Consider the following 13,766-nt stretch of genomic DNA (forward strand, 5'->3'; position numbering starts at 1 on the left):
AAATGTCCATTAACAGAAGAATGGATAAAGAAGATGTGGTACATATATACAATGGATTATTACTCAGCCATTAAATAGAATGAAATAATGCCATTTGCAGCAACATGGATGGACCTAGAGATTGTCATACTGAGTGAAGTAAGTCAGACAGAGAAAGAGAAATATAGTATGATATTGCTTATATGCAGAATCTAAAAAAAAAAAAATGATACAAATGAACTTATTTACAAAACAGAAACAGACTTGTAGACTTAGAGAAGGAACTTATGCTTACCAAGGGGGGAAGAATGGGGGAGGAGGAATACTTAGGGAGTTTGGGATTTCCATGTACACACTGCTATATTTAAAATGGATAACCAACAAGGACCTACTGTATAGCACAGGGAACTCTGTTCAATATTCTGTAACAACCTAATTGGGAAAAGAATTCGAAACAGAATAGATACATGTATAACTGAATCACTTTGTTGTATACCTGAAACTAACACAGCATTGTTAATCAACTATACTCCAATATAAAATAAAATGTTAAAAAAATATATCCTGTGATAAACCATAATGGAAAGGAATATGAAAAAGAATGTATATGTATGTATAACTGAATCACTTTGCTGTGTAGTAGAAATTAACACAACATTGTAAATCAACTATACTTCAATAAAATAAAAAAAAAAAAAGAAAGGACAAGTGGAAGCTCTGTGTTTGAACTTTGCCAGACTCTATAGCCTATGTGCCTCTTCCTTTGGCTGATTTTAATCTGTGTCCCTTAGCTGTAATAAACCATAACTATGAGTTTAACAACTTTCAATGAGTTCTGTGAGTCCTTCTAGTGAATTACCAAAACTAAAGGTGGTCTTGGGGACTCCGAATTTGCAATTGGTGTCAAACATGAAGGCAGTCTTGTGGACTGTGCCACTGACACATGGCAAATTCATATAAGATCTCATCTTTTATATTAATCCTAGGGAATGGAGTTAAGAGATAGAAAACCTAGGCTTGTTGAGGTTTAGTAACTTACCAAGCTTGCTCAGACAGACAACCTCGGAGCTGGGACTCAGGAACAAATCTTCCAACTATAAAGTCCCGTGCTCTTGCCACTGTACCACACTGTCTTTCATGATACAGCCATCTGAATATACAAATACTGCTCAATGCGAAGCTTCACAAAGGCATTATTAAGTAAAATGCTTTACCATCTGATGTAATCTCTCCTTCTTCCATGCTATCAGACATTACAACTTCCTCCTCAGTGTCTTCTTCAAAAGATGAAAGGTCACTGGTGTGGACAGAGCTAACTGTGATGTCTGTAAGTCCATCCACATCAGAATCTATCAAAGAGAAATCTTCAAGAAGGAAATATAACAGAAAATAAATCATCTTGTTATATAAGAATACACACAGCACCCAATTCCTAAATTACATTTAAAATTTTCTGGTTTAAATACTGTCAAAGAACTTCAACTTCAGAAATAATCCCTCACCATTAGTAACCAATATCAAATAAGGTACAGTTGTTTGCAGAAAATACAAAGGCAAATTATCCTGTAAAATTAACGAAACTCGTAATTCATGGTCTGAATGATATAAACAAAGGAAATTTTAAGTAAGGAACTGAAATATTTACTATCTAATAATTTAAAGATTATGAATTAAGCTTGGAATAATGTATATGAATAAATTACGAGTTACATAATAAGGTTTAGAACTTCTCTGTTCATTTACTTTGTGAATTGGTAAATTAAAGAAATATATAAATGTTTATTGCTCATCTTTTAGCAAAGAGGGTATGAGTTTTCAGGCTTTTAAAACACACGTATCAAATACATTTTATTAAAATTTGAAAGCAAATCTGATGTGCCCCCAATGGACACTCATTTGTTCTTTAAACTATTGTTGATTTTTCCAAATTTTTACCTTCTTTGGTCCCTTCGCTGGTTTTAGCTTTATTATTGTTTTTTTCTGAGGGAAGTTTTGAACACTCTACTTCTTTATCCTTTGCTTGTTTTTCATCTTTTACTTTTTGGACATCTTCACTCCTTTTTGAGTGATCAAATTTCTTTTCAGCCTTTTCCTTCTTTTCTTTCTTTCTTTCTCCCTTTTCATTGCTATCTGGCTTCTTTTCACCTTTGTCTGTTGATTTATTTTTTTGGTCACTGCTTTCTTGTTGAACATCCTTATTTAGCAGAACTGAACTATTACTTTCTTTTATGTGATTTTTAATTTCTTCAACTGGACAAGGGAGATCACTAAATTCTTCAGACTTAGGGACTGTTTCCTGTCCTTCCCCTGCAGAGTCAGGTGTAGATTTTTCTTTATCAGCCGTGTCCTCTGAAGTTCTCTCTTTCTCAACAGTAGTCTCAGTGCTTGGCTGAGACGGGAGTTTTTTGGATATTCTCTCACTGGTCTTTGCATTTGACATTTCTGTCGAAGCCCTGGCAGCACTAGCTTCTTGGTTAAGAGAAGTGATGGTTTCCAAGATTGACATGGCATCACTGGCCACATTCGCACTGGCCCCAGGGGCAGGGACACCTTCGAGGGAAAGACATGTTTTAGAATAAATTTATGCAGAAGGTAAACCCCTCTGCTGAATCAAGGCCACTTGCCACTGTCATCTTTACATGACACATCACCTTTAGACTTTCAGGTACTGGTGCTAGTACTTAACACATTCTAAATTCTCTACCTCTGTAATACAGTATATTAGGAAAGGCACCAGCAAATGTGATACTAGTCTAGTTCTCAGAAAAAGGATGTGTTTTCTAATTATTTTAATTATCCCCTCTATTGAAACACACACACACACACACACACACACACACACACACACACACACAGTACATTACTAAAATGCTCATCATTAAAAAAAAAATGTTATGCCAGTTGAAGAATCTGGGTAATAATTAAAATAAATATAATTTCACTAGAGTAGCCAAATAGATAAATGTTTTAAAGAACTAAATACCCCTAACTTGATACTCAGTTCAAGAAGGAAAGCAATGGAACTGACCAAGAGTAAAAGCAAAGCACCTTGTGTAACGATGGAAGAGTCTGGTTTCTCATCATCGGGGGCTGTGCTGCCACCTGTTTCCTCTTTGTGATTTAGCGTGGCCAAAAACTCATGCACAGCTTTCTCCACCTGAGGTCTGAATGTGTGGTTAATCTTTGGATCCACAACCTGAGAAATAATTCTGTCAATACCAGACTCCAACATTCCTGATCTGAAACACAGGGTAATTTACAGAAAGGTGAAAAAGATAATACTACATTATTTGCATTAATTACTTTTAAGTAAAGCCATATCTATTACATATATGTTCAACCTTAAATTGCCTCCAATCCATTCATTTGGAATATACAGAAAGAATACACAAAAGAAAATACGTTTCACAATACAGTGGCATTTAATACATCATACTGCAAAAAAATATGTAAACTTCCCACCACTGTGTCACCAGTGGCAATACTGAGGCAGACAGAACAAAAGCAAAACAAAATACCCTTAGAACTAGACACAGCACATTACCTAAAGACCAGGCTTGTAGGTGATGCTTATCTTACCTCAATCATGCCCATGGCTTATCTCACTAAATGACCTTAGTGATCATTTAGTGATAGGAATAAATGATGATTAAAGCTGAGCTCTGGGTATAAAATAAATCTATGGATTCTGCAACCTCTTTTTTTTTTTTTACCAGAAAAATGTACGCCTCTTGTAAGTATTAGAGCCTCCAGGAAAACTGAATAATATAAACAAAGTATAATTTTACCAAACTTACAAAAAAGGAAAATAAAAAGAAAAAGAAAGAAAACTTTAAAAGAACAAAAATAAAACTTAAGATTTCTGGCCTTCTTTTTATTATCTTCTTGCTATAAAAACTAAATGATGTATTCATTCAACAATTATGTTACGAGTGGCATCTACACAACAGGCACCATGCTAGCCACTGGGCCACTACAAATCAGATCTGGTCCCTGTTCTGGTGGGAGAGAGAGACACAAACAAAATACAACATGATAGGCACTAGAACACACCATACACTGTAGGAAAAAAGTAGGATATTATTATTATTAGCTATGTCTGAGATTATTTGCGAAAGCTTTCCTAAGGAAAGCTTGATTTCCAGAGAAGAGAAGGGGAAGAAAGTGCACAAAGAAATATCATACATAAGAGACAGAGGAGCAAAAGGGACAGTAAAGTCTGAAACGTGCAGAAAATCACAAAGGTGTCTGAGCAAAATAAGATGACATGAATTTATCTGAAGAAACACACTTCCACCTTGTCCCTTTCTAACAAAGAACTTGAGGAGTCACAGTTCCCTGGATAGAGTTGGGAGAGTGGGGTGCTGGTCTTCTACAGCTCCGAGGCCTCACGCTCTCCCTGCATAGTGGGTGAGGTGTCTCTCCTTATACTTTGCAATGCTATTTCTGAGTGCAGCGCTGTCTGGAGTGCAGGATGGCTGTGATTTTCATTTCCTGAGGCACCTCGCAGCCCTGGGATACTATAATTCCACTTATGTGGACCATAGAGAAAAATGAGTCAACACTGCCCGAAGTAGGTAACCTGCTTTCTAAAGTTCTAAGATATAATACAAAAAACAAAAAAAAGGCAAATCCTGAAAACATTGTTGTTACGTCTTAGAGGTGTCTTTAAAATGTAGCAGGTGGAAAAGAAGCAATGACAAGCAATCTGAAAAATGTTTTGATTTAAGGCACAAGCACAAAGGCACAAAATAAAACCCACCCACCTCCAAATTACTGCTTCAGTCTCTTTCCCTGATGCCTATGTTCTGGGCCCTGGTGTACTTTAGTCTACTCTCACTCAGAGGTCAGCTCTGATCTTAAAAATGTATATGTATAGCTGATTCACTTTGTTATACAGCAGAAACTAACACAGCATTGTAAAGCAATTATACTCCAATGAAGATGTTAAAGGAAAAACAAAAACAAAAACGGAAGCCAGGGGGCTTCCCTGGTGGCGCAGTGGTTAAGAGTCCGCCTGCTGATGCAGGGGACACGGGTTCGTGCCCCAGTCCGGGAAGATCCCACATGCCGCGGAGCGGCTGGGCCCGTGAGCCATGGCCGCTGGGGCCTGCACGTCCGGAGCCTATGCTCCACAACGGGAGAGGCCACAACAGTGAGAGGCCCGCGTACTGCAAAAAAAAAAAAAAAAAAAAAACGGAAGCCAGTGCTAGCGACCACATTGCTCTTCGTGGGCTCACTTCATTGAGGTGTGGCCAGAGCTGCCTCACCAGAGGGAGGAGAAGCCACACTTCTAGGTTCAAGGGCAAAGCCAAAATGCCAGCAGCTGGCACTGTCTTGGTTAAAGCTACTTCCTTGTCTTCCTTTTAAACACTGTACAGTTAAGGTCATTATTTCTGAGCTCCCTAGCATTTTTAGGTTTTGTTGTATAAACGAATGCATAAATAGAATAAAATAAAACTTTTTTCCGTCTATTGAGTTGGCAGACTGGCTATTAAACTGAACCATCCAAAACTGCTGATATTAGAGTATTTTGTCCTACAAAAATGGCAATTGTAGATGGTTCAATCTAATAGAGTCAACTGAGTATTTCTCAAAGTATATGTAAGAAAAACTGTCTGACATTGTATTTATAGGTGATAGTCCATCCCTATACCATTAGTTAGACACAACTAGTCTTTTAAGAAACTTTTAACATGTTATTTAAGAGACATAAATTTACTAATGGAATTTAAATAAGAGAACAGTTCTATTAAAAATAAATAAGAGAGCTAGAAGAAAATATACAGATATCCCAGTAAGAGCAATGCCTATATTACCCAAGAGACAGCTACTTCCCCTGTTATAAAACGTCTCTAGAGGAGAGTCCTCATCACCCATAGGTGGACTGCTCTAGTGTTAATTGCTGACAGTCACAAGAACCCTCTACTGATGTGTCCAGCAATCCCTCACCAAACAAGATTCTGTGAAAACAATGCCTTATATTGGTACAACAATTTTAAGTGCTTGATTTTACACGGGCACGACTGAGTTTAGTTCCCTTTGAAGAACAAAATAAATGACTGCTTCCCTACTTTATAGGTTCTGTATGCTAAGGAGTAAATTCCAGGAAATTTGCCTTCCATTTAGTCTCTCAATATATGGAAAAAAAAAAAAAAGAATCCAAGACTCTACCCTTGCACTTTTAAAGCAATGTTTTCCTTTGTGAGAGGGAAGCAGATATGCAAATTGTTGCCTGACAGTGCTCTGCAAGTGTGGACAGTGTCAGTAAGCTTCCCTCCCCCATCCCACCCTTAGCCTCCCATCCCCCTACTATTTTGGTTATTGTTCTCCTGAAGGTCTGGAAGTGAGTAATCACCCCCACCCCAGGCCTGCCACCCAACAGGAAAGGCTTTGACTTTTTCCCAAAAGGTATTATTATGCAGCCCTCTAATGGCATCTTTCACCTTACCTGGATTCTTTTATAGGTTCCTGAACATCCTTTAAAATGCAGACAACAAAGCTATTGTCAAATTTCCCTCTTCTCTTATTTACTAGGACACAGAGTCTGAGCCCCCAGGTTCCTAGTATCTAGTATTACCTGTGGCTAAATGGGTCTTTGAGTCAGAGTGTAAAGTTTTATTTGTGGGGCTTCCTGTGGGTGGAACTATCAATGGAGTAGCACACTAGGTAGGTGTGCAAGGTTCCTGAGGGACAAGAGGGAATTAAGAGGTAACAGCTATAGGGACTTCCCTGGTGAAGCAGTCATTAAGAGTCCACCTGCCAATGCAGGAGACATGGATTTGATCCCCGGTCTGGGAGGATCTCACAAGCTGCAGAGCAGCTGAGCACGTGTGCCACAACTACTGAAGTCCGTGCACCTAGAGCCCGTGCTCTGCAACAAGAGAAGCCATCGCCATGAGAAGCCCGCACGTCGCAAGGAAGAGTAACCCCCGCTCGCCGCAACTAGAGAAAGCCCATGCGCAGCAACGAAGACCCAACACAGCCAAAAATAAGTTAAATAAATAAATAAATAAATAAAAGATGTAACAGCTGTAAAAACATTTGTCTGTTTAAAAGCCACATTTTGTAAATATTTGTCAAGGCAGGGAGACTAATGCAGTTTTTAAACAATGTAGTCACTTTTTTGGGGTGTGAAGCAGGGAGAGAAGGTCCAAGTCTTCTTGTCTTGTCACATATTTATATTCAAGAACAAGATAATATTGTTAATCTGCTTTTGGGGGAATAAATATGATTTTTTTAGGTCCCTCTAACCATTCCAGCTTTTCACTCTCTTTATGTTTACCAAAAAATGACTCCGACATGTCTTAATGCACTTCTCCCACCTTTTCTGGATATGTCATCATTAAAAAGCACAGGTAAAATCACAGTAAAATGCAAGTAAAAAGACAAAAGAAAAGGAGAGGGGCAATATTAGAACACACAAGACACAGTCTCAAATCAGGGGAAAATGTTTTAATCTCAGTGACCTTTGATGTCTTTATTTGTAAATCAGGCATAATAAACCCTGCTCTTTTAGGGCCAAGAGAATAACTGTGAATGTAACTGTATAGGATATACTTACCTATCTGGCATTAACCATCTATTCATATCATATCTAGAGGGGTTTTTTTTTTTTTTTGAAGTCACGCTGTCATTCCCTTCCCTCAATATTTCCAAAGGTCTACAGGAGAAATCAGACTGTTAAATTTATGGGGGAAATGTGAAGTGATTAGCACCTACTCTAAAATCACACTGTATCATAATATAAAGTAGCCACACCAAACTTGACAAAATTATCACCAGGTGAACAAACTTCTGCACCATGTCTCTGCTTTCAGGCAAAGTATATGGTGACATTCTCAAGCCCTTGTAGAAACTCTGCAATTCTGAGGCTTACTTGAGCACTTGCTGTCGAATATTGTTTCTTAGCTGGTTCTTATTGAGGTGCGGACTCCATGTATGAGTTGCTAAGTGGTTTGCAACAAAGTTGTCAACACGTTGTCTCAGATTCTGATAGGCAGGCTAGAAAGAAAAAAGACATAAATGTTAAAAATCTCCATTGTTATACAATATCGATAGCCTCAGGAATTTGAGTATCTTTAACAGTGTTAAACATTTCTTAGATTACAGTGTCAATGTGGCAACAAAGTTTCACAGCTTACGACAATCCTGCTTTAAGATAATTTCAGAGTCATTCAAATACCATTTATTTTGTCTAAGACAATACGTTTGGAGATGAGGACTACAAAGAAGACAGACATACCTTCTATTTACAGACAAGGGACTAGAAAATAAGATACCAATAAGTGTTACTGTTAGATGATTTGGAGCAAAGAAAGGGAGAAGAGCAGAGAAAGTAAGCCTTCATTGAGAACGTGGCACCTGAGTTTCACAACACAGCTGGGACCAGGAAAGGCAGGCCTTGCAGGTACACCCAACAATATAAGAGCAAGTAGATGAGAAAACGTGGGGTCAGGAGCATTAGGGAGCCCACCACACTGTTAAATCCAATTTGGATGCAGAAGAGACTATAAAAAAGCAGAGAAATGAAGTTGGAGACAGAGCTTGGGGCCAGGGCCTGGAAGGATCTAGGGACCTGTACACAAAGTCTGGAATTATGGGATAGAGAACAGGAACCCACAACACATATAAGCAGAGTGATATGTGATAGCTGAGCTTTCTGATGAAAACTTTCTGATAAATTAAAAGCTTTCTGATAAAGCTTTTAATCTTCCTACGGTGAAAGAGTAAACAGACACAAAATATACTCAGGAAAGGATGCAATGACTAGAATAACAAAGGTCTGTACTGGGGTGGCAAAAACGGGCTGAAAGACATGGATTCAAGAGAAATTATGAAGTGGCAACCACTGGAGCTAGGCATTAAGTTTGATGTAGGTCACCAGTTCGTACTGAAGCAATTGTTGCCCCCCTCCCCCCCGGGGTGGGGGGGTACATCAGGCAACATCTGGAGACATTTTTGATTCTCACAGCTGAGGGGAGTTGCTTTCGGCATCCAGTGTGTCGAGGGCAGGGATGCTGCTGAATATCCTACAGTGCACAGGACAGACCCCCACAACAAAGAACTATCCAGCCCCAAATATCAGCTGTGCTAGAGCTGAGCACGTCCTGACATAAGGAAGCAGGAGAGAGGACACATACCTATGTCATACTCATCCTAAAAGGATGCTGCCTAGAAGGAATGTTTGACCACTCAGTCAGGACTGCATGCTTCGTTCCTCCAAGCTGTCCCCCACATGTCATGCTGTTATATCTTTCTTTTATGTGGCTCTTAACGTAGATGAGTTTGAGTGTTCCGAATGATTTTAAGCAAAACTGTACAAGCCTCGTCTTCTGCTATCTGCTCCTTACCCTTCAAAGCTAATTCTCTAGTGATAAGTTCTCTATGCCTTCAATCTTGCTTTCACTTTTGGAGTTCACCCAAATCTGTGAAGTCAGCCTGACACCCAAGGTAGGCTTCCGTGGCCCTTCTCCCACGTACCCACTATCTCCTATACATACTGTCATTCAGTAATTCTTGTGTTGTACTATATTTTGGGAGGGGGGAATATTTATCTCCCTACTGAAATGTAAGCCTGTTCCTTCCACTCTTCAATCTTTGTTTCCACACACCTTTCCACACTGCTAGGCAGATAAGCAACTGAAAAGTCATTGTCAGGTGAGATGAATGGGTAACTATCTAGGTAACACAGATGATAAAGATTTTTATCTCTCTGTGACACCCCTTCATCTCTTCAATTTCCAGACTTTTGCTAATACCTATGTTCAATCCTACCAAAATGTCTCACGTATCATTTTTCATGTTCTTCTCCATTTATTCCAAAATCAATGTGAATGAAAATTAATTTTCTCCCCAATGATTCTAAAAACATAATTCTTCTTTGCAGTATTCCCAAATCTCAGAAACAGTTAGGCTCAAATATCACAACAAATTAGCACTCTAGTTGCCCCATAAAACAAGCTTCAATCTGAACTACAACAGGTAATTCTCCTGGTTGCTAAGTTCTACTTTAGGTCAAAAGCCTAGTGACTAGAGAAATATTTTAGATTCCATTACTCTTCTGGGAATAGCTATCTATCTCTTCTTCCTTCTCCAGCGCTCCGCTCCAGGTCAAAAGCCTTGATGTCCTCCTTGCTTCCTTCCTCCCTTTCACTTCCACCCCTCTTCCAAAACCATCAGCAAATCCTGTCAGCATTAGCATCAAAAAAACAGCCAGAACCTGGACCACTTCCCTCCTGCTTCCACTGCCACCTACTCTGGTCCAGAGCATTCTCATCTCCTTTCTAGATTATTGTTGCTGACCTCCCTGAGCTACCCTTGTTTATCTGAAGTCTGTTTTCCTACAGTGGCAGCTAGTGCCAATCTTCTAAGATTAGGGTAACCATATTAATTTATTGTCCAAACCAGATCATGACTGGGTGCAAAGGGGACACTGTTAATAATTATACGAGGTCAAGCTATCTAAAATGAAAGTCAGATCATGTCCTTCTGCTCAACTCCTGCCAGTGGCTTCTCAGCTCCAGTAAGCACCAAACTCTTAAAAAGGCTTCCAAGGCCAGACAGATCTGTGAAGGGAGGGAGGGAGGGAGGGGCAATTCTACCTCACCTCCTGTCACTTTCTCCCTCAGTAGGTTCTGCCTGAGGCCTTCCACACTTGCTGTGGTCTCCACCTGGAACCCTCAGCCCTGATAGCTGGACAGCTCCTTCAGTTATGGCTCAAATGTCATCTCATTGAAATCTTCCCTGAACAACTTACTCAAAACACATCAGCAATCCTTTCCACCCTCATCCTGCTTTCTTTCTTCCATAGACCCTCTCACATATTATTTATTGTCTGTTTCTCTCTGCCGGGATTCAAGCTCCATATAAGCAGGGACTTTGTGTTCACTGCTATATCCCTGGCACCTAAAACAATGCCTGGTACATAATAAGTATTTGTTGGGTGAATAAACTTATATACTTCTGTCTTCTATTTTCCTTTTGAATCTAAAAAGAAATAGACAATAATCATAGTGACCAGGAGCCATTTATAACTGAGAAAGTATCCAAAAATTGGCCTCTACCACCTGGGGTGAAAGGTGCCATATTTACTTGGTCAGTGAGCTCCCTGCCTGGGACAGAAAGATGGGCCTCTCTTGATTTTCCCTCCTCATACTCTACTCAGTGCAAAGGGGTCAGAATGGCTTTGTAACCTCTCAGCTTGTTCCAGGGGTCTGGGAACTGGTAGTCTACAGCAGAGGAGCTTCACCATTAGCTGGATCTTATGGCTGCATGTTAATGTGAACATGTGCATTTTCCCTAGTTTTCATTAGACTGTCAAAGCCCTGAGCTTCCCTCCTTCCCGCCCAAGAAATGTTTTAAGACTCCACTTTGAGAGGATCTGGCAGGGATATTACAGATACAGCAATAACACTCAGTGGGGATGGGGATGAAGAAAAAGTTGAGCCTTAGACATTGCAGCCCCCTCACCCCCACCACCAGCATATTAAATTTTCAATCTGCATACACAATAACACACAGATTTGTAGGTTTCTGTGAACAGCAAAGTGAAAATTCTACTTGCTGAATACAAATAACCAGCTTTATTTAGTTGGGTAACATTTACTTGGCCATGTCCTTTGAAAGGAAGGAAGGGAGGGAGGGAGGGAGGGAGGAAGGAAGGAAGGAAGGGGCAATAGGCATTATTTTCAAAAAGGTGGTTGTGCATATTCTCTAAAAGTGAGAAAATTACATATCAATACTTCCTACATAGATAAATATCCCCAAGTAAACTGAATTTTCTGTGGTGCAGAAACTCTGACAACTCAAAAAAGGCACATGCCATTTCTGGTCTACAAGGTGGGCCAGAGTTTTTAAAAGGAAAGATGTTCCCACATATCAGGAAGGTTTTCCCAGAGAAGATAAAGGAATTGTGCGCAGTTCACCACAAAGCACTTTTCTCAAACAAACGAGGTTCTTTAGAACAGCTGAACACACTATGAGAAAACCCTCACCCCATCAAAACTCTAAAAGCAGTGAACCAAACCAGACCTAAGGAAAAAAAAAAAGAAAACAATTGTTTCCAACAGAAGCTTCCTGCTTCACTTGCTTCCAGACCCTACTGGGTTTCCATTCACCTCACTGAGTGCTCCTTCCTGGTGTCCTCTACTCATCCCTTGCAGAACTAGCTAAGTTTACCTGTTCCTGCTAATGCTCCTTTCACTTTGACATTCGGTACAAAATCCCTTCCCCTTCCTAGCCCCTAACTCTTTCTGTACAGGGAACCACCGTGCTGACCTTTCCCTTCTACCACTTACTCTTCGGAACTCACTCTTTTGTCCAGTCCTTCGTCCACTTCACTATCTGCTGCCCCCTCTCCTCCATCCTTTCCTCAGTTTTCTCTGCTCCTCACCCCTCACCCCACCTCCCTTCTCACTTTAGAGAAGTGACTTGGCCTAAGCTACCTAAATCAGTCATCGGTAGAAACAAAAGTCCTGATCTCCCCAGCTCTGCCTCTTCACCCCTGCACCCCTCACAAAGTCCAGCAATGCACACTGCAAATAACTTGATTCATTACCACTTAGTAATTTCTGCAAAGGACAAAGATATGACCCTTGCCAGAAATCTTCGAAAGAAGGCAAAAATAACTTGGATACAACGTAAACGTGGCGGGGGGGGGGGGCGTAAATCAGAGATGAAAGCACAGTTAACGTTAATGTTTCCAAAAGAGTCTCCAAAAGAACAGTGACTCCCTCTTGCTCACCTCTACATTTTCCAGCACCTAAGCAGTGCCTGGCACGTTGGAGGTGCTTAACGCTAGTCTGTTAAACGAACGAAAGGCTAAGCGAATGAATGAACACAGCGTGCCTTGCACAGTGCCGGGCACAAAGCAGCAGCTCAGAGAGGAAGCGGCTGCACAGGGAGCTCGGCGGGAGACGCGCCTCAGAGGGGCCTCGGCAGGGGAAGCCAAGGCGCCGCCGGCCCATCGACGAATGTGGAAGACTGCCCATCAAGGCGGCCCGCGGGTCCTCCCCTGTTCCCCCACGCCCGCAGCACCTCGCGCCCCGAACCTTGGTGTCCACGTCGGCCAGGCAGTCCCTGCGGAACTGGTCGAAGAGCCCTTGACTTTTGAGGTGGTTCACGATCATGGCCACGAGCTGCGGGTCCCCGACGCCGGCCCCCGCGCCGCCCGCCCCGCCCGTGCCCGGGCCAGCCCCGGGGCCGGGCGGCGGCGGCGGCGGCTGCGGCTGCGGCGGGGGAGGCGGCGGCGCGGGAGGAGGCGGCTGAGGCTGCGGGTTGGTGGCCATGGCGGTCTGGGCCGGGGAGGGCGCGGGCCCGGGCGGCCGGCGCTCCTGGCAGGCGGCGGCTGCACAGGTCCCGCCGCCTGAGGTAAGCCAACGGGATGTTGTTACGGAACCAGCAGATCAAGGGCAACCCCGGAAGTGAAAGGGAACCGGGGGAAGGGAGGAAAAGGCGGTGACAATAGCAACGAAGGTCCGGCTACGGGGGCCGCGAGGGGCCAGTTACAGCAGCCTCAGACTGCGGGCGCCCTCGCAAGGCTGGGCTGTGTGGGAAGCGGCGGCGGGCGGCGGGCGACGGGCTCTGCGCGCGGGTTTTGGGTCTGGAATCCAGGGCAGTCGGGCGTTTGACTCACGCGACCCCCAGGGTCTGGGCGCCGTCTAGCACCTGGCCGGGGCGGGGGAGCGAAACGTTGACCGTTGGTTGGTTACAACCGCGGTGGCGTTTAGGCCTGATGCTGTTGCTCCTGATTCACGGAGCAGTCGAGATCCGTAGACGTTCGCATC

The 13,766-nt window shown here is 42.2% G+C and overlaps 1 protein-coding gene across 3 annotated transcripts in view; it reads right to left on the minus strand.

Moving 5' to 3' along the window:
- Positions 1-13,399, minus strand: part of BOD1L1 (biorientation of chromosomes in cell division 1 like 1) — a 56,019-nt gene extending 42,620 nt beyond the window's left edge. For all 3 annotated transcript variants that reach the window (XR_004349965.1, XM_032632362.1, XM_032632363.1), the window contains exons 1-5: positions 13,032-13,399; positions 7,859-7,983; positions 3,028-3,218; positions 1,915-2,529; positions 1,194-1,343 (exon numbers count right to left, since the gene is read on the minus strand). Coding sequence is in view for 2 of the 3 variants with exons in the window: in XM_032632362.1 (XP_032488253.1) it covers positions 1,194-1,343; positions 1,915-2,529; positions 3,028-3,218; positions 7,859-7,983; positions 13,032-13,268 (1,318 nt within the window). In the remaining variant the exon portion in view is untranslated. The remainder of the gene's footprint in view (positions 1-1,193; positions 1,344-1,914; positions 2,530-3,027; positions 3,219-7,858; positions 7,984-13,031) is intronic.
- Between the last annotated feature and the right edge of the window lie 367 nt (positions 13,400-13,766).

The sequence above is a fragment of the Phocoena sinus genome, chromosome 5, assembly GCF_008692025.1.
Source record: "Phocoena sinus isolate mPhoSin1 chromosome 5, mPhoSin1.pri, whole genome shotgun sequence".
Classification (NCBI taxonomy): domain Eukaryota; kingdom Metazoa; phylum Chordata; class Mammalia; order Artiodactyla; family Phocoenidae; genus Phocoena; species Phocoena sinus.